The sequence below is a fragment of the Garra rufa genome, chromosome 20, assembly GCF_049309525.1.
Source record: "Garra rufa chromosome 20, GarRuf1.0, whole genome shotgun sequence".
Lineage (NCBI taxonomy): Eukaryota > Metazoa > Chordata > Actinopteri > Cypriniformes > Cyprinidae > Garra > Garra rufa.
In genome coordinates, this window is record NC_133380.1 from 6,359,279 (window position 1) to 6,379,046 (window position 19,768).

The following is a 19,768-nucleotide window of genomic DNA, read 5'->3' on the forward strand; positions in this document are numbered from 1 at the left end:
TTGTTTTTAAAATCTCATTACTTGAAGGCACTATTCATACTCTCATTGCACATGGAATAAAGCTAAGAATGAAATCGTAAGTTATGGATTGTCAGAATACTAGATCAATAGAAAAAAAATCACAAGAATAAAAATCAAAGTACACTTTCATTTTATTATCCAATTATTTTGATGACTATAAAAATACAAAATAGACACAATGTTTTAAAAATAATTAATACATTTTACAAGATGAATAAAAATCCCAACAAGAACAATACGTAATGTTTCAGATAAATGTTTAATCATTTAATAACAAATTGTAAAATGCAATAAAAATCAGGAATCTGTAAATTTGATAATTCTCTTTAACTTTTATTTAATTGACAAAAGTACAAAGAAAAGATTTTCCAAGTTTCAATGACCAACTTAAATATATTTTGTAAATATAAACAAATTTTGATTTTGATGGCTACACCACACTAAAAAACGGGACAGAGGCAAAATAAAAAAGGGTTTTAGAATATCTAAATTGGGCTGTTTTGGAGCAGTTTGTGAGCAGGGTAAATTTGTAATATTTAAGGTTATCAGGTTTGGCTCATCAGAAAGCTATATATCAAGTGATGCTGCTGGTCCACTGGGCCAGAGCTCATCTCAGATAGGCAAAGAGACAGTGGAAATGTGTGCTGTGGCCAGATGAGTTCACTGGGAAAAATGGATGTCAAGCTGTCAGTCCCAGTCTTATATTAGGGGTAGAAGATTCCTTCTCCTGTGGCTCCATCTAGTGGACAACATTAATATCACCGCCTTCATCTTTCAATTAAAATGGCCGATTAGCGTCCCAATTATGATAAATTCGTGAAACTAAAGCCAACACGCTAGGTCTTAAGGACGGATCATGCCCAGTAGGTCTGGGTCTTTTCTTGGCAAAAAAATGTCAAACTGTGTCTAAAGATAATAATCTTAGAATCCAAGAACCAGTCATTGCCATTCGTTTTCACAAAGATTTTTTAAACATTTAATATTTGTCACTGACACCAAGTGCAGCTATAGCGGAGAAGTGTTTCCTGTCATATATCATTCAGCATTCATTTTGTAATTTTATCAAACATTTTTCTTGATAGGAAAAATCTCTGTTGTTATGCTTTATTTCTTGTCTTTTTCAATTCATCAGTTTACGCTGCAAATTTAAATAGTTTCGTTTTTATGCAGTCGATACCCTAAATTATGTCAGTGATTCTCTCATTTTTAAAGATGATCAAGTATTATTTATTTCGATCGGCAGTCTAACACAAGTTAAGAAAAAAAGCGTATTTCCCCATCTATAGAATACAGGCTAATTCCTTAATTTTTAACTTCTTCTAAATATTTGTTATGAAGAATAAATCAACTTTAGGCTAGGCTAACGAATTTCTTCATAACCTATATACATAAGGTATAGCCTATATTCAAAACGAAGTTTTCATGTATAAATTAATAAATCACGAATATGACGAAACAAAATTATATGTAGATATAGATATATAATATCCTCATCCATTTGATACAAAACTATATATATATATGTATATATATATATATAGAGAGAGAGAGAGAGAGAGAGAGAGAGAGAGAGAGAGAGAGAGAGAGAGAGAGTTTTGTATCAAATGGATGAGGATATTACAGTGACTGGAATTTATTAAGTAGTGTTTTATTTTGTTGTAATCATTAACTTGGGAAATGTAACGAAAAAAAAAAACGAAAAAAAAAAAAACAAAACAAGTAGCCTGCATTTAACTTAGGTCTACAGACAATTCGTTTTAATCCCTGATTGTAGAATCCATCAAAAAGCAAAAAAACAAAAACAAAAAAAAACTTGAAATTCGTTCACTGTGTTAAGTAAGCAATCTTCATTTATTCTTATATTATATTGATGCAAGAAGAAATAATGTTATTTCATCATATTCGTGATTAAAGAATTCATGTAGACTTCGTTTTGAAGTAGGCTATTCGTTATGAAGAAAATTCGTTAGCTAGCATAAAGTTCATTTAATATTCTGCATAATAAATTGTATTTGTTTTTTATTATACTGCAGATCGATATAAAATAATTTTAGATATTCTTTAAAAATTTGAGAAATCACTGACATAATTTAGGCTACTTTTTTCGACTGGAGAAAAACCCCCGATTTAAATTATAATTATTATTTGTTTTGCTCTTTAATGGATTCTATTATTGACTTGAAATTGTGCTACACGTGAATGGTCTACATGAGATATAGTATTGCTCAGATAAATGTTTTTAAAATATGCTAGAAATGTTATAATTAAGGGAATTTAACATAGACCTACGCATTTTAAAAGACATTATAAAATGTGTCTACTCCTCATGCAATAATTACAAAAAGAAAAAGAAGCATCGGACATAATCCAAAACATAATGTAACAGCTAAACAGAACATGAAATATCATTATTATCACATCATCATCATACATGAAAAAGACTTAATATTATGCAGCAATTATTATGCACTGTTGTTAGGTGTTTGTAAATAACTAAATAAAAGTAATAACCTATAACAAATACATCTACTTTAATGCAAACTTTAAATTTAGTTGAAGGAGACGACGTATGTATCAGGCGTCATGTGAGGCGACGTACATGGTGACGACGTATGTATCAGGCGTCATGTGAGGCGATGCACCTAGTTCAGACGTACTTATCACACGTACATTTTTTTATACTTTTCTCATGTACGCTGCTGTCACGTCGCCGCCATTATAGGTTCCAACGGTGACGTCGCCGTGACATCGCCGCGGGTATGTCGTCTGCCCTCCCTATTAATCCCATTCAAAATTTGACACGGACTGACGGCGACGGAAGGGTAGTCTGCGCCTTCGTCTTCTTCTGCTTAGCCTTAGAAAAGGCATTATCCACTCGCCATACGGTAGTACGTCCTAAGCGGTGCCTTTGCAGCAGTGCAGCGATCGTTTCGGCACTGAGCCTATTTTTTGCTGCGCTGTATGCGCTCAATTAATGTTACAGTACGTTGTTCGCTGTAAAAATTAACATGGATTGACACGGAATGTACCATAAATGCATATAAATTTCACAGTCAACACGTGGCTTTTTGGCTAGGTTTAAAATAAGGAAAGGTGCCGTTTTAAAGAGGCTAAACTAGGCAACATAATAGATGCACTTGTCCAGGTAGAAAAGTTCTTTAAAGGATTGTCTTTAATAAAGATTTAATGCGAAAGAAAGGCATGAGAGCCTACTGCACTGCAAAAAAAAAATGCTTTTCTTACTTAGAATTTTGTCTTGTTTCCAGCCAAAATATCTAAAAATTCTTAAATCAAGAAGGATTTTCTAGACAAGTAAAAATTATTTTCTTGTTTTTAGTAAAAACAAGTCAAAATTAAGTGAGTTTTTGTTTAAAACAAGCTAAATAATCTGCCAATGGGGTAAGAAAAAAAGTCTTATTTCAAGCAGACAACTCATTCAGCTAAACTGATTTGACTGTTTTTTTACATGCTTTAATATTTTTTTGTTACTAAAATTGAAATATTTAAGTTTCTGTTTCAAAGTTTACAGATAGATGGCTAATTTGTATGCCATTGATATGTTCAGTGTTCATGTAAACTGTTTAATAAACACTTCTGGCACTTTTTTAGAGTCTCTTCATTAGTTTTGTTTTTCCTGTAAATGATTCAATAAATACCGTACCGTGACATTCATACCGAGGTATTACCGTACCGTGAAGTTTTGATACCGTTACATCCCTACTAAATGTGCATACTATCCATTTATCCTATCCATTACAGTAGTAATTTTCAATACTATTTAGGCAACCGTCCTGGGTACCCTAGCAACCGCATAGCAACACCCTAGCAACCATCCCGGGTACCCTATCAACCACGTAGGAACACCCTAGCAACCGCCCTCTGTACCATAGCAACCACATAGCAACACCTTAGCAACCACTCTGGGTACCCTAGCAACCGCATAGCAACCATCCTGGGTACCCTAGCAACCGCATAGGAACAGCCTAGCAACCACATAGCAACACTTTAGCAACCACTCTGGGTACCCTAGCAACTGCATAGCAACACCCAAGCAACCGCCCTAGGTACCATAGCAACCGCATAGGAACACCCTAGTGTTCCTACCATTCAGTCAAAGGTTCTTTAAAGAACCCTTTCTTGCTTACCTTTTTATAATCTGAAAAAAAAACAAAGACAAAGAGCCTTTTGTGAAACAGAAAGGTTCTTCAGATGTTAAAGGTTCTTTATGAAACCATTTAGACAAAAAAAATCTTCTATGTCATCATGAAGCCCCTTTTTTTAAGGGAGTATGCAGGTACTCTCCTGGGATTACCAGGCTCGGCATTTAAATGATATGTTGTTAAATAATATGAAACTAAATGTTAATGCTGCTATCATTATTTACAATGTTGCAATAATTATTTTTCTTAGTTTTTGATAAGAATGAGGCGGTAGAGGAGTCTCAAGAGTGTCCACCTATGTGTGCACATATAAAATGAGCTTCAGCAGAAGTTTAAGAGCTAGCTTATCATTATGCGGAAGTTCTAAAGAATGCTTCGTGCATATGGTCAGTTGTTAGATAAAAAGTCAAAAATACCTTACCAAAAACAAGCTTCCAGAAAACTGCATCCAGAAACAATTCTTGGTAAATGCAAATCCCTCAGATTTGCATTCAATCCAAATAGGGGCCAGCAAATAATACAGACTTAGTTGGCTCTTTTAACATTCTGTAAAATACCATTGTGGCAATTAGTATTTTAGGAGACTGAAATACATTAATAGACATGTTTTGACTATAGCTGTGTCATAATACATTCATTTTTTATTAGCACTAAGCAGCTAGTCCTTCATAAAAAGACAATGAACACAGCGGAAATTAATATGAAAGACAAAGAATGGTGTGTGGTCACACAGTAGCAAGTTTCACAACTATTTTTTTTTATTCTCTCTCTCTTACTCACTTTCTTTATCTCTCACACACATTTTTTATCTTTGAGGTTTCTATTAGCAACTTCAGTTTACAGTGCAGCTTTCTGTGTTATCTGTGTATGGGAATCAACACAGCTACTGTGAACTGTCAAAGCAGCTATAAATAGTTTAATATATATGGAAAGAAGATATGCCCAAGCACAAATTAGTATGCAAATAGGTGTTAGAAAGAACACCAATCATATTTAAGTATGCAAATTTCAGTGATATCAGCTGTATCTGTGGAAGTTCAGTGCAAATTATTTGGACACTAACCAGCGTATTCGAGGAATAGCAAACCAGTGCTGCCTTACAAACAAACACAATGTTCAGAGTCAGACTGACCTGGTTTTTTCTCATGCATTATCTTTGTGTACTTTTCCACAGTTGTGCTCGGTTGGGAATGATAATGCACGAAAAAGGAAGCGCAAACCAGGACACAGTGTGTGTGAATGCCACAACAGTGATGCCAACCTCAAATAGCACAGGTACTGACAAAAGCATTACACTGTAAAATTGTAAAGCAGTTAAAATTAATTGATTAATATAAAAGTTTTTAATGCTTTCTAATTTGATTTTTTTTAAACAGAAAAAACTGTAATATTGTGAAATATTATTTCAATTTAAAATAGCTGTTTTCTATGTGAATATATTTTAAAATCGAATTTATTCCTTTGATACGAAGCTACATTTTTAGCATTATTACTGCAGTCTTCAGTCACATGATTCTTCAGAAATCATTCTAATATGCTGATTTATTATCAATGTTGAAAACAGTTGTGCCGCTTAATATTTTTTGGAACATGTGACACTTTTTTAGGATTCTTTGATCAATAAAATGATAAAAAGAACAGCATTTATTTCAAATAGAAAGGTTTTCTAATAATATACACTACTTTTCAAAAGTTAGGGGTCAGTAAATTTTGATCCTTTCTTCTTTTTTTAAGAAATTAATACTGTTATTCACCAAGGATGTGTTAAATTAATAAAAAATATTTATATTTTGACTAAATGCTGTTCTTTATAACTCGTTATTCATCAAAGAATCCTGAAAATATTAGAATGATTTCTAAAGGATCTGGAGTAACAGCTGATGAAAATTCAGCTTTGCGTCTCAGTAGTAAATTATATTTTAAAGTATATTAAAATAAAACCATTATTTCATATTGTAATAACATTTTACAATATTACAGTTTTCTCTGTATTTTTGATCAAATAAATGCAGCCTTGATGAAAATAAGAGACTTTAAAAAACATTACAAGTATTACTGATCCCAAACTTTTAGCGGCTGTGTATATTTATTTATTTTTCCAAGACATTATTTTTTCATTTTTAATTTAGTTTAACTTACTTAAAGAATGAAAACTAAAATAAAACATAATAAAAAACTATATATGTTGATACTAAAAAACTACTGAAAATTACAAAAACACAGCAAAATTGAGTGCAAAAAACTGATTCAAATGATTAATATCTATAGTATAAACTATAATAGTATGTATAGTATAGTATAGTATGTAGCACTGTTTTCATGACAGATAAACACAACTGGTTCCCTAATACAAATGAATAAACTATTATATTGCAGTATATGTTTTGATTTACATAATAAAAACAATAATGTTTATAATATCAAATGAATACATGACTTTGTAAAAATGACATTGTTTCTTTTTGTCATCACCAGGGGTCACTGCACAACAAATAGTCTTGTCAGAAGAAAGCCAATCCCACTGGCTGCTGCTATTAATCTTAATGTTGATGATCTTCTTCATGGCTGGATTCTGTATGCTGATGAAAGACGTGACAAAGAAAACCTTTTCTAAATGCTTTGGTATGCTACAAAGTCTAAATTGCAATGGATCCTTTGAATGCTTCAGCATGCAATAGGCTGCAAATGAAGGCAAATAACAGAACTCTGCAATGCTACCATGTTTGTCATCAGTAATTGTCAAAGAGACGAAATCTAAACTCGAGAAACTCCTTCTGAATCACAGAATTGTAGTGTTATGTCTAAAACGCAGTGGCTATAAGTGTCCTGGAATCCACCCAGATGGCTTCTTACAGTAAAGCGTTTTGCATCGTCTCTCACGTGTCTTAATTCCCATAAGGTCAGACTCAACATAAACATTGACGGTGTTTCAAAATGACACGCATTTTAACACATCCATAACCTGAGAAACCACAGAACGCCTAAGCACGCAACATATAGCTCACACAGTCACTGCTGCACCTACATGAGCTGCTCACACTGTCTGACAGATGCAACCTATTGACTATGTCTTCTTTTCATTTTAGGTTTTATAAACGGAGGACATGTGAGTACTTTTGTGCAATTGCATAACACAGTGAATTAAATTCAATTAACTTGATTTTGTTTACATAAGTAAATGTTTAAAGGAATAGCTCAACCAAAAATGCAAATTTGCAGGCTATGATAAATGTAGCATTACATCGCTTGCTCACCAGCAGATCCTCTGCAGTGAATGGGTGCCGTCAGAATGACAGTCCAAACAGCTGATTAAAACATCACCATAATCCACAAGTGATCCACACTACTCCAGTTCATCAATTAACATCTTGTGAAGCCAAAAGCTGTGTTTAAAAGAAACAAATCCATCATTAAGGCATTTTAAGTTCTTCTGAAAACCAAAATGCCTGTCCATAAGTGACAAATATTTATATATTTTCAATATTTAAAGTGTTTTGGACTGTTTTGCTTGTAAACTGTGCATGATCTGTGCAGATATATGTGACCCTGGACCACAAAACCAGTCTTAAGTCGCTGGGGTATATTTGTAGCAATAGCCAAAAATACATTGTATGGGTCAAAATTATTGATTTTTCTTTTATGTCAAAAATCATTAGGAAATTAAGTAAAGATCATGTTCCATGAAGATTTTTTGTAAAATTCCTACTATAAATATATCAAAATGTAATTTTTGATTAGTAATATGCATTGTTAAGAACCTAATTTGAAGAACTTTAAAGGTGATTTTCTCAGCATTTTGATTTTTTTGCACCCTCAGATTCCAGGTTTTCAAATATTTGTATCTCGGCCAAATATTGTCCTATCCTAACAAACCATACATCAATAGAAAGCTTATTTATTGAGCTTTCATGTGATGTATACATCTCAGTTTTGTAAAATTTAACCTTATGACTGGTTTTGTGGTCCAGGGTCACATATCTCCTTATTCAGACCTTTTCACTGAAGCACTGAGAAAGTGTTATTTTGGATAGAGGACTCGTATTTTATATTTTTATATTTTAAGCAATAATGGTTGGATTTTTTCTGACAAACACTCAGCTTTTCACTTTACAAGATGTTAAGTGATAAATAGGGTGGTGTGGATTATTGTGATGGTTTTTATCAGCTGTTTGGACTCTCATTCTGACGGCACCCATTCACTACAGAGGATCCCCGTTGGTGAGCAAGTGATGAAGAAACAAACTCATCTACATCTTGGATGGCCTTGAGGAAGAGTAATGCTTAAGCAAATTTTTTTTTTTTGGCCGAACTATTTCTTTAAAATGATTATGTCTTCTTTCATTTTGTTTCATGGATCCTGTAGGGAGATAATCCACACTTGAGTCCAACTGCAGGTGACAATCAAACTCAACACAACTCAGAGAAACCAATTGACAAAGAGGTCAAATGTCAGAGTACGGGGCCGGTGCCCCAATCTGGGGCTGTCCAGCAGGTCACAATGGAGCACAATGGGAAGGGTGAGAACGTCAGCAATACTGTAGGTGAGTGCTGTAAACGCCTTTACGTTGAATTTGCATAGTATTGCATTTAAATTTTAACTTACTGTACAGTCTCTTTGTCAGAGTTAAAGTATGTCCACTCACATTTCAGCGACCAGTTTAGTATATCTTCTCAAAGGACAATACTACAGAAATTAAACTTAGGTATATTTTAGAGTAGTCAGTGTGCAGCTTGTATAGCAGTATTGATTTATTGTCCTCTGAAAATTACTAAACATACAGCCATTATTGTCAAAATAGCTAGTCCAAAGTGTCAATATATTGTGTTAGCACTCTTGTTATCTGGCACTGCCTTAATCATCCTGGGCATGGAATTGACCAGAGCTGCACAGGTTGTTGCTGGAATCCTCTTCCACTCTTCAAGGAGCATTAGGACATTAGACACTTGGTGTTTCTCCACCTTACACTTGATGATGCCCCACAGGTGCTTAATAGGGTTCAGGTCTGGAGACATACTTGGCCACCCCATCACCTTCACCTTCACCTTCAGCTTCCTCAGCAAGGCAGTTGTCATCTTGGTGGTGTGTTTGGGATCGTTATTATGTTGGAAAACAGCTGTTCAGAAGGCATCATGTTCTGCTTTAGAATGTACAGTACATAATGGAATCCATGTTTCCCTCAATGAACTGCAGCTCCCCAGTAACAGCAGCACTCATGCAGCCCCAGACCATGATGCTACCACCACCGTGCTTAAATGTAGGCAATACACAATTTTCTTGGTACTCCTCACCAGGGCATTGTCACACATGCTGGACACCATCTGAGCCAAACAATTTATCTTATAGTCTCATCAGACCACAGGACATAGTTCCAGTAATTCATGCTCTTGGGCAAGTTGTCTTCAGCAAACTGTTTGCGGGCTTTCTTGTGAACCAGCTTCAGAAGAGGCTTCCTTCTGGGACGATGCCTATGCAAACCGACTTGTTGCAGTGTTCGGCGTATGGTCTGAGCACTGACAAGCTGACCTTCTACTTCTGCAACCTTTAAAGCAATGCTGACAGCACTCACGCATCTGTTTTTTGAAGCCAGGTTCTGCACCTGACGCACAGAACGAGTGCTCAACTTCATTGATCGACCCTTGCAAGGCCTGTTCTGAATGGAACCCATCTTGGAAAACCTCTGTATGACCCTGACCACTGTAGTGTAACTCAGTTTCAGGGTGTTACTGAACCTCGAATAGCCTTGGCCATCTTTGTGGAGAGCAACAATTCAAATTCTCAAATCCTCAGAGAGTTCTTTGCCATGAGATGCCATGTTGAACATCCAGTGGTCAGTATGAGAGAATTGTACCTAAAGCCCCTAATTTTAACTGCTCTAATACAAGATACACAACTTTGTATGGTCCTGTCAAGCAGACAAAAACATAAACATGATGAATAGAACATGTGGCTTTTAATAGTTAAACAACATACTGCTGTTATCACTTAGGGTGTACTCACTTTTTTTGCCAGCTATTTTGACAATAATGGCTGTATGTTGAGTAATTTTCAGGGGACAGTAAATCTATACTGCTATACAAGCTGCACATTGACTACTCTAAAATATATCCAAGTTTCATTTCTAAAAAAGTTTCTATACTACAATGGTTGCTGAAATGTGAGGGGTGTACTCACTTTTGTGAGATACTGTATATGTGTTATGAATAAACTAGGGCCGGGACTCGATTAAAAAATTTAATCTAATTAATTAGAGGCTTTGTAATTAATTAATCGAAATTAATCGCATTTTAATCGCATATAAATATTTGACCTGAGAAGAGAAGTAAGTTTTTTTTATATGGATTTTTAGTATACCATTAAATAATGACTGAATACATAAGCTTAAGCAACAAAATATTGTTTATTTTTGTTCAACCAAGTCCAACAGACCAGTGCAATATTGCCATTAAGTGTAGCAATAGGCTCGATGTGCTGCGGTGATATGCGAATTCCTTGTTGCATAGCTTAACATTATCTACATTTCCTTTAATTTAATTTCCTACCGTATTAGAGAGAAATTAAGAGGCACGTTCTTTAACGAGTCTTTCATGCCGAGAACTCTGCTCTTGTGTTTGCTTAATTATGCATTTAAACGTTAATGACCAAACCTATCATTATAAATGTGGCTGCACATGGAATATAACACGGATTACATTTAAAAAAAATATTTTTTATCAGGTTACACACTGATTATTTATCACTCAAACCCCTTTCTCTACCTGTCCGTTGGTCGCGCATATCCTCCATGTTTGTAGTTTTTTAACACTTTTTATGCGTGTTTGTAGTTCTAATCGAATTCTAGTTCACGGCGCAGTGTGTTGACTGCAATATTAGCCGTTAGAGTGTGCATTGATCGTTAAGTAGTAGACCATCCGGGAATCTTTGGAATACTTATTTAAACATACTACGATTTGGGACATACAATACTATTTAGGACGGACGTAGCTTGTCTGAACGCTAGTTGGTGCTCCAGTATAATCGGTCCACTGAATCTCATCCAGTGAGAAACGTTCCGCGGTGCAAAACTAAGTGCGATTAAAAAATTTTAACGCATTATTTTTGTGTAATTAATTAATCTAAATTAACGCGTTAAAGTCCCGGCCCTAGAATAAACACAAAAAACCATGTTGAAAAGCACCACAAAAATGGGTCTGTACGACTTGTGTACTATCAAGTGTTCAACTCAAGTGTTCTTAAACCATAAAATAGCTTTTTGTGAGTTATCTTCCCTTCTGCTATACAATGAGGGAAAAAATAATTGGATCCCCTGCTGATTTTGTACATTTGCCCACTGATAAAGAAATGATCAGTCTATCATTTTAATGGTAGGTTTATTTGAACAGTGAGAGATAGAATGACAACAAGAAAATCCAGAATGCATTTCAAAAAAGTTATAAATTGATTTGCATTTTAATGAGTGAAATAAGTATTTGATCTACTATCAATCAGTAAGATTTCTGTCTCCCAGGTGTCTTTTATACAGGTAACAAGCTGAGAATAGGTGCACTCTCTTAAAGGGAGTGCTCCTAATCTCAGTTTGTTACCTGTATAAAAGACACCTGTCCACAGAAGCAATCAATCAATCAGATTCAAAATCCTCCACCATGGTCAAGACCAAAGAGCTGTCCAAGGATGTCAAGGCCAAGATATCTCCCTCGGTCTGGGGCTCAATGCAAGATCTCACCTCGTGGAGTTTCAATGATCATGAGAACGGTGAGGAATCAGCCAAAAACTACACAGGAGGATCTAGTCAATGATCTCAAGGCAGCTGGGAGCATAGTCACCAAGAAAACAATTGGTAACACACTACGCCATGAAAGACTGAAATCCTGCAGTGCCCGCAAAGTAACCCTGCTCAAGAAAGCACATGTACAGTACAGGCCCATCTGAAGTTTGCCAGTGAACATCGGAATGATTCAGAGGAGAACTGGGTGAAAGTGTTGTGGTCAGATGAGACCAAAATCGAGCTCTTTGCATCAACTCAACTCGCCGTGTTTGGAAGAGGAGGAATGCTTCCTATGACCCAAAGAACACCATCCCCACCGTCAAACATGGAGGTGAAAACATTATGCTTTGAAGGTGTTTTTCTGCTGAGGGGACAGGACAACTGCACCGCATCAAAGGGATGATGGACAGGGCTATGTACCGTCAAATCTTGGGTAAGTACCTTCTTTTCTCAGCCAGGGCATTGAATATGGGTCGTGGATTGGTATTCCAAAATGACAATGACCCTAAAAACATGGCCAAGGCAACAAAGGAGTGGCTCGAGAAGAAGCACATTAAGGTCCTGGAGTGGTCTAGCCCATAGATCCCATTGAAAATCTGTGGAGGTAGCTGAAGATTTGAGTCGCCAAACGTCAGCCTCGAAACCTTAATGACTTTGAGGATCTGCAAAGAGGAGTGGGACAAAATCCCTCCTGAGATGTGTGCAAACCTGGTGGCCAACTACAAAAAACATCAAATACTTATTTCACTTATCAATTTATAACTTTTTTGAAATGCATTTTTTTTTCTTTTTTTTTTATTATTCTGTCTCTTACTATTCAAATAAACCTACCATTAAAATGATAGATTGATAATTTATTTGTCAGTGGGCAAACGTACAAAATCAGCAGGGGATCAAATATTTTTTTCCCTCACTGTAGCTCTTGAATTTATTTTAAAGGAACACTCCACTTTTTTTGGAAATAGGCTCATTCTCCAACTCCCCCCGAGTTAATATGTTGATTTTTACCATTTTGAAATCCATTCAGCCGTTCTCCTGTTCTGGCGATATCACTTTTAGCATAGCTTAGCATAGATCATTGAATCCTATTAGACCAGTAGCATCACGTTCAAAAATGACCAACGAGTTTCCATATTTGTTGTATTTAAAACTTGACTCTTCTGTAGTTATATCGTGTACTAAGACCGGTGGAAATGCAAAGCTGTGCGTTTCTAGGCTGATAAGATTAGGAACTACTCTCCCATTCCGGCGTAATAGTCAAGGAAGTTTGCTGCTGTAATATGGCCGAAGCAGGCGGAGTATTATCAGAAATGAGTTCCCAGCTAGTTTAGCATTTGCACATGTGCTGCGTGGTATTACTGCTCCTGCTTCGGCCATATTACGGCAGCAGACTTCCTTGACTATTACGCCGGAATGGGAGTGTAGTTCCTAATCTTATCAGCCTAGAAAATTGAAGCTTTGCATTTCCACCGGTCTTAGTACACGATATAACTACAGAAGAGTCAAGTTTTAAATAGGACAAATACCGAAACTCGTTGGTCATTTTTGAACACGATGCTATTGGTCTAATAGGATTCAATGATCTATGCTAAGCTATGCTAAAAGTGATATCGCCAGAACAGGAGAACGGCTGAATGGATTTCAAAATGGTAAAACTCAACTTATTAACTCGGGTGGAGTTGGAGAATGAGCCTATTTCCAAAAAAAGTGGAGTGTTCCTTTAACTTCCTAACTCAGATCTGTTACACGACTTCTGGATTGTATAACTCGTATGGACACTGCAGAAAGTTCTGCTTTTACTTCTAGCACAGCACATAGGATACATTCACTTGATATGAGATTTAATGTAAAAAAAAAAATTATCAAAATGAAGTGTGTAAATACTTAAAGAGGACATCAGCCTATTTTCTACAAGTTGGTATGATTCTTTAGAGTCTTTGTGAAATGTCAGCAACATACTTTGATTAAAATTCCTCAATGGTCCTGCAAAACACAGTTTTTCCTTGTCAAAAACAGCTTTGTTCATAGCAAGCTGTTTTGGTGCATGTCTTCTTTAAATGATAATGAGCTGCTGCCGCCCCTCTTCTGTTTTTGTGTATTCTGTGGCATGTACCTTCAAAACAAAACTAATCAAGGTAATGTCAGAGAATTGGTGGACAGTGTATAATTGGCTGAGGGGGAAAATATGCAAATACAGGCCAGTCTGTCAGCCATTGTGGGCGGGGCTTGAGCAATATGAGGTCATACTGCTCCGAAAATCAAAACGGCTTAATAAATAAGGTTTTTTTTGCCTAAAATTTGCATCAGATGTTCTCTTTAAGACATCTGCAAATAGAATAAGCAAAATAATTATGTTTTCACTTTGAATCAAGTTTATCTCTACAGGTTTATTGGCATGGTTTTAACAAAAACTCATTTCCTTTTGATAATTTTGTCACAAAACACTTAATATCTTTAATTCTTAAAGCTATTTTGCTTCTCAAATAAATGCAACTTTTGGTTTGACAATTTTTTATGTTTGCATTGGAAAACAAAAATACTGAGTAAGAACATCACTTTTTGCATTGCTTTTTGTCTCTTTTTGGAGGCTGGCACTTGCAGCATAAATCATCTACTTGTGTTGTAATGAAAAGAGCTTCTCCTTTTGTGTTTCACAGGAGACAGAAAATGATTCAGTGTCTAATGACTAATGGATGACTAACTGTTTAATCATTGCCAACTGTTAATTTACTAGCCGGAAGCATTAAACCATACCTTCCAAAGAATTTAATTTTTTTTAGAAGTGGTAAATCACCTTGGCAGGTTGGATCTTGAATGTTTTTCAATTGTTTATGTGACTTCTGTCTCTTAACTTCAGGAACAGACAGACCTCACATTTCCTCGACCTTAATCACAGAGTATTTTATCTTTAAGTCTGCTATTGTCTTAATTCCCATTTTTACTTCCTGTTCTGTGGGTTTTTTTCCCTTTTACAACATAGTTGCTTTTTTCATTGTTTTGGATTTCCTGCTAAAGATCATTGCCAAGACTAAGTAGTTTGTAAAACCTAAAACGCCCATAATAAATGTAAGCTATGGCAAACTGAACAAGGAAAAATAAGTGCAAAAATAAAACTTTGTTTAACAAGCAATGCAAGTCAGGTTTTTACTGCTCCTGTTGGAGTTGATAGAGTTGTGTGTTTATATATCTATATACACTGCCGCTCAAAAGTTTGGGATCAGTAAGACTTGTAATGTTTTTTGCTCATCAAGGCTGCATTTATTTGATCAAAAATACTGAAAAAAACTGTAATATTGTAAAATATTATTACAATATAAAATAATGCTTTTTATTTGAATATACTTTAAAATATAATTTATTCCTGTTATGCAAAGCTGAATTTTCATCAGCTGTTACTCCAGTCTAAAGTGTCACATGATCCTTCAGAAATCATTCTAATATGCTGATTTGCTGATTTATTATTAGAATTATCAATGTTGGAATTTTTTTTTTTAATTAATTTGACAAATAAAAAGTTAAAAAAGAACAACATTTATTCAAAATATAAATCTTTTCTAACTATGTACATCTATGCTATTACTTTTTATTAATTTAACACATCCTTGGTGAAAAAAATCAAAAAGAAATGAAGAAAAATTAAACTTTACCTACCACAAACTTTTAAACAGTAATGTATATTGTTAGAAAACCTTTCTATTTTAAATAAATGCTATTCTTTTTTACCTTTTATTGATCAAAGAATCCTGAAAAAAGTATCACAGGTTCCAAAAAAATATTAAGCAGCACAACTGTTTTTAACATTCTTTCTGAAGGATCATGTGACACTGAAGACTGGAGTAATGATGCTGAAAAATTAGCTTTGTATCACAGGAATAAATTGCATTCTAAAATATATTCACATTGAAAACAGTTATTTTCAATTAAAATAATATTTCACAATTTATGCAGTTTTTTCTGTATTTTTATCAAATTAATGCAGCCTTAATGAGCATAAGAAACATCTTTAAACACTTTAATTTTTGCCTAATATTTTTGTGGAAATGATCAAAAACTTTAATAATAGTAAGAACCATATTTAAAAAATAAAATATAATCAAAATAACTAAATAATTGAGCAGCAAATCAGCATATTAGAATGATATCTGAAGGATCATGTGACACTGATGCTGAAAAATCATTTTCACAATATTATGGTTTTTACTTGGATTTGGGCCAAAAAAGTAGCTTAGAGTGCAATCTAAGGGGTCAGTTTTGATTTGAAGTAGAAAAGCATGTTGACTTCATCATTTGTCTGTATTAGGGTCCATCTACATCTACTCTCCTGGAATGGTGATTCTGGGCTCCAACTCTGGTGATAAAAAGGAAGAAGCAGGAGTGTCCGAAGAAGGCGTTCCCCTCATCAGCAGACCGCAGCAAGAGTCAAATCCACCCTCGCAGGAGGTCAGAATCAGAATAAGTGCACAGGAAGAGGCCGAGGAGGAACTGAGCTTGAGTTTTCCTGTGCCGGCAACTGGAAAGTGAGAACTCGAACATGTGGTTTCTTGCGTGACCTTCAGAATGGCCTTCTGGAAGATTCCAATTTGAATCACTGAAAAGGCTGAAAAGTGGCCAGATGTGAGATTCCTGGCATCAGCAATGGCCATGTCACGGTTTCAGTTCCAGAGAACCATGCACGCTGACAAAATGTACAGGCTACCTTGATCGTACTGTGCGTCGAATACCGAACGCGCAGACGTCCCAGATGGAAAACGCTGAGTAATGACTTTTGCTTTCTTTGCACATCAAGAAAAAGATTTATGCTTAATTTCAGGTTGTCGATTTTTTGAAACGCACGTGTCTGAATTGCTGCTGCAGCAAAAGTGGGACAAAAACACGCATGATGACTCTGTGCACAGGAGCTACAGACGAAAGGGTGAGAAAAACGCCCTCGAAGGTGTTAGGAGTTTTCATAACGCATATCCTATAAGACTGAGGCAGTATAAGTGAAACGCACATGGTGTGTATGTATTGTTTTATTGTTTAAGCGAGTGGTCGAGAGACTAATGACTATAAACAGACTTTTGTTCTACTGTGTGGGTGATTCTTATGCATGTCTAAAAATACCCGACCTCACCTTCGGAAAGAAGGTGTCTGATTTGACTGTTGTAGGAGGCTGGGTCGGGGCAGACTGTATTCACCATGTGACCTTTACAGCACATGTTCACAATGACATTTCTAATGTTGCAATAGAAGACGCTTCGTTCTTATCCTATCCTCCACTCACTTGAGCTTGTGTGTTTGTCGTTTTGCTTTGTTGATGTTTGGGAGTGTTCATGATGATTTTAACATTTGTAAATGAATGTGTTCTGATGCTTTACTAATATGAAGACAATAAAATCTATTCTTTCAACAATTACAGAATCTATGTCTATCTGTCTGTCTGTCTGTCTGTCATTCTTACTGTCGTTCTTTAATTCTACTGTTATTTCTGTCATTCTATCTATCTATCTATTGTCTCTCTGTCTGTCTGTCTGTCTGTCTGTCTGTGTCTGTCTATCTGACATTCTTTAATTCTACTGTTACTTCTGTTCTATCTCTCTCTCTGTGTGTGTCTGTCTGTCTGTCTGTCTGTCTGTCATTCTTTCTATCTATTGTGTTTTAATTCTGTTATTTCTGTCATTCTATCTATTCTATTCTATCTGTCTCTGTCTGTCTATCTATCTATCTATCTATCTGTCTGTCTGTCTGTCTGTCCGTACGTCCTTCTTTCCATTGTTCTTTCTATCGTTCTTTAATTCTGTTGTTCTATCTATTTATCTGTCAGTCTGTCTGTCTATCATTTTTTCTGTCTGTGTTTATCTATCTGTCATTCTTTCTATCTATTTTTTTAATTCTACTGTTATTTCAGTCGATCTATCTATCTATTCAGTCATTCTGTCGTTCTGTCTATCTGTCTGTGTGTCTGTGTCTATCTGTCATTCTTTCTATCGTTCTTTAATTCTGTTATTTCAGTCGTTCTATCTATCTGTCTATCTATCCGTCTGTCTGTCGTTCTATCTATCTATCTATCTATCTGTCTGTCTGTCTGTCTGTCTGTCTGTCTGTCAGTCTGTCTGTCTGTCTGTCTGTCTGTCAGGCATTCTTTAATTCTACTGTTATTTCTGTTGTATCTATTCATCTGTCTATCATCTATCTGTGTCTGTGTTTGTCTATCTGTCATTCTTACTATCGTTCTTTAATTCTACTGTTGTTTCTGTCGTTCTATCTATTCGTGTGTGTGTGTGTGTGTGTGTGTGTGTGTGTGTGTGTCTATCTATCTGTCTGTCTGTCTATCTGTCAGTCATTCTTTTTATTGTGTATTAATTCTGTTATTTCTGTAATTCTATCTATTCTATTCTATCTGTCTCTATCTTTCTATCTGTCTGTCTGTCTATCTGTCTGTCTGTCTGTCTGTCTGTCTGTCTGTCTGTCTGTCAGTCATTCTTTAATTCTACTGTTATTTCTGTTGTATCTATTCATCTGTCTATCATCTATCTGTGCCTGTGTTTGTCTATCTGTCATTCTTACTATCGTTCTTTAATTCTACTGTTATTTCTGTCGTTCTATCTATTCGTCTGTGTGTGTGTGTGTGTGTGTGTGTGTGTGTGTGTGTGTGTCTGTCTGTCTGTCTGTCTATCTGTCAGTCATTCTTTTTATTGTGTATTAATTCTGTTATTTCTGTAATTCTATCTATTCTATTCTATCTGTCTCTATCTTTCTATCTGTCTGTCTGTCTATCTGTCTATCTGTCTGTCTGTCTGTCTGTCTGTCAGTCATTCTTTAATTCTACTGTTATTTCTGTTGTATCTATTCATCTGTCTATCATCTATCTGTGCCTGTGTTTGTCTATCTGTCATTCTTACTATCGTTCTTTAATTCTACTGTTATTTCTGTCGTTCTATCTATTTGTCTGTGTGTGTGTGTGTGTGTGTGTGTGTGTGTGTGTGTGTCTATCTATCTGTCTGTTTGTATGTCAGTCATTCTTTCTAGGGTGTATTAATTCTGTTATTTCTGTAATTCTATCTATTCTATTCTATCTGTCTCTATCTGTCTTTCTATCTATCTATCTATCTATCTATCTATCGTTCTATCATTCTATCGTTCTTTCCATTGTTCTTTCTATCGTTCTTTAATTCAGTTGTTCTATCCATCCATCTGTCAGTCTGTCTGTCTATCATTTTCTCTGTCCGTTTATCTATCTGTCATCAATTTTTTTAATTCTACTATTATTTCAGTCTATCTATCTATTGTTCTTTAAAAAAAAAATTCTATCTATCTATCTATCTGTCTATCTGTTTGTCTGTTTATCTATCTATCGATCTATTTATCTATCTATTCTTTAATTCATTTCTTTCTATCTATATCGATCTGTCTGTCTGTCCATTTATCGTTCTTTAATTTTGTTATTTCTGTTGTTCTATCTATCTATCTATCTATCTATCTATCTATCTATCTATCTATCTATCTATCTATCTATCTATCTATCTATCTATCTATCTATCTATCTTCTGTCTAATGCACTCAGTGTGTACCTGTATAATATGACAGTACACTTGACACATTTGTGTACAGTACACACATGTATTTGTTTATAAAGCCAACAGAATCTTTTTTATTTATCATTTTTCTGATTTAATATAACTTTCAATAAAGTAATTTATTAGTATAATTATTTACTTCATGTGTGTTATTTTTCCTAAATCTTTATTAGTGTTTTGATTCGTGTATAGTTATGAATTAATGTATAAGTTTTTGTCTGTACAGGGCAGGAGGAGCTCATGTCACTCACTTCAGAGGTCTGCTTTG

The 19,768-nt window shown here is 35.1% G+C and overlaps 1 protein-coding gene across 1 annotated transcript; it reads left to right on the top strand.

Annotated features, from left to right (window-relative positions):
• The first annotated feature begins 5,359 nt into the window (after positions 1-5,359).
• LOC141294232 (uncharacterized) lies at positions 5,360-17,310 on the top strand. Its single transcript, XM_073826308.1, has 5 exons — positions 5,360-5,456; positions 6,657-6,803; positions 7,268-7,287; positions 8,545-8,722; positions 16,245-17,310. The coding sequence occupies exons 1-5, from the start codon at positions 5,372-5,374 to the stop codon at positions 16,463-16,465; spliced, it is 651 nt and encodes a 216-aa protein (XP_073682409.1). The 5' UTR covers positions 5,360-5,371; the 3' UTR covers positions 16,466-17,310.
• The last annotated feature ends 2,458 nt before the right edge of the window (positions 17,311-19,768 follow it).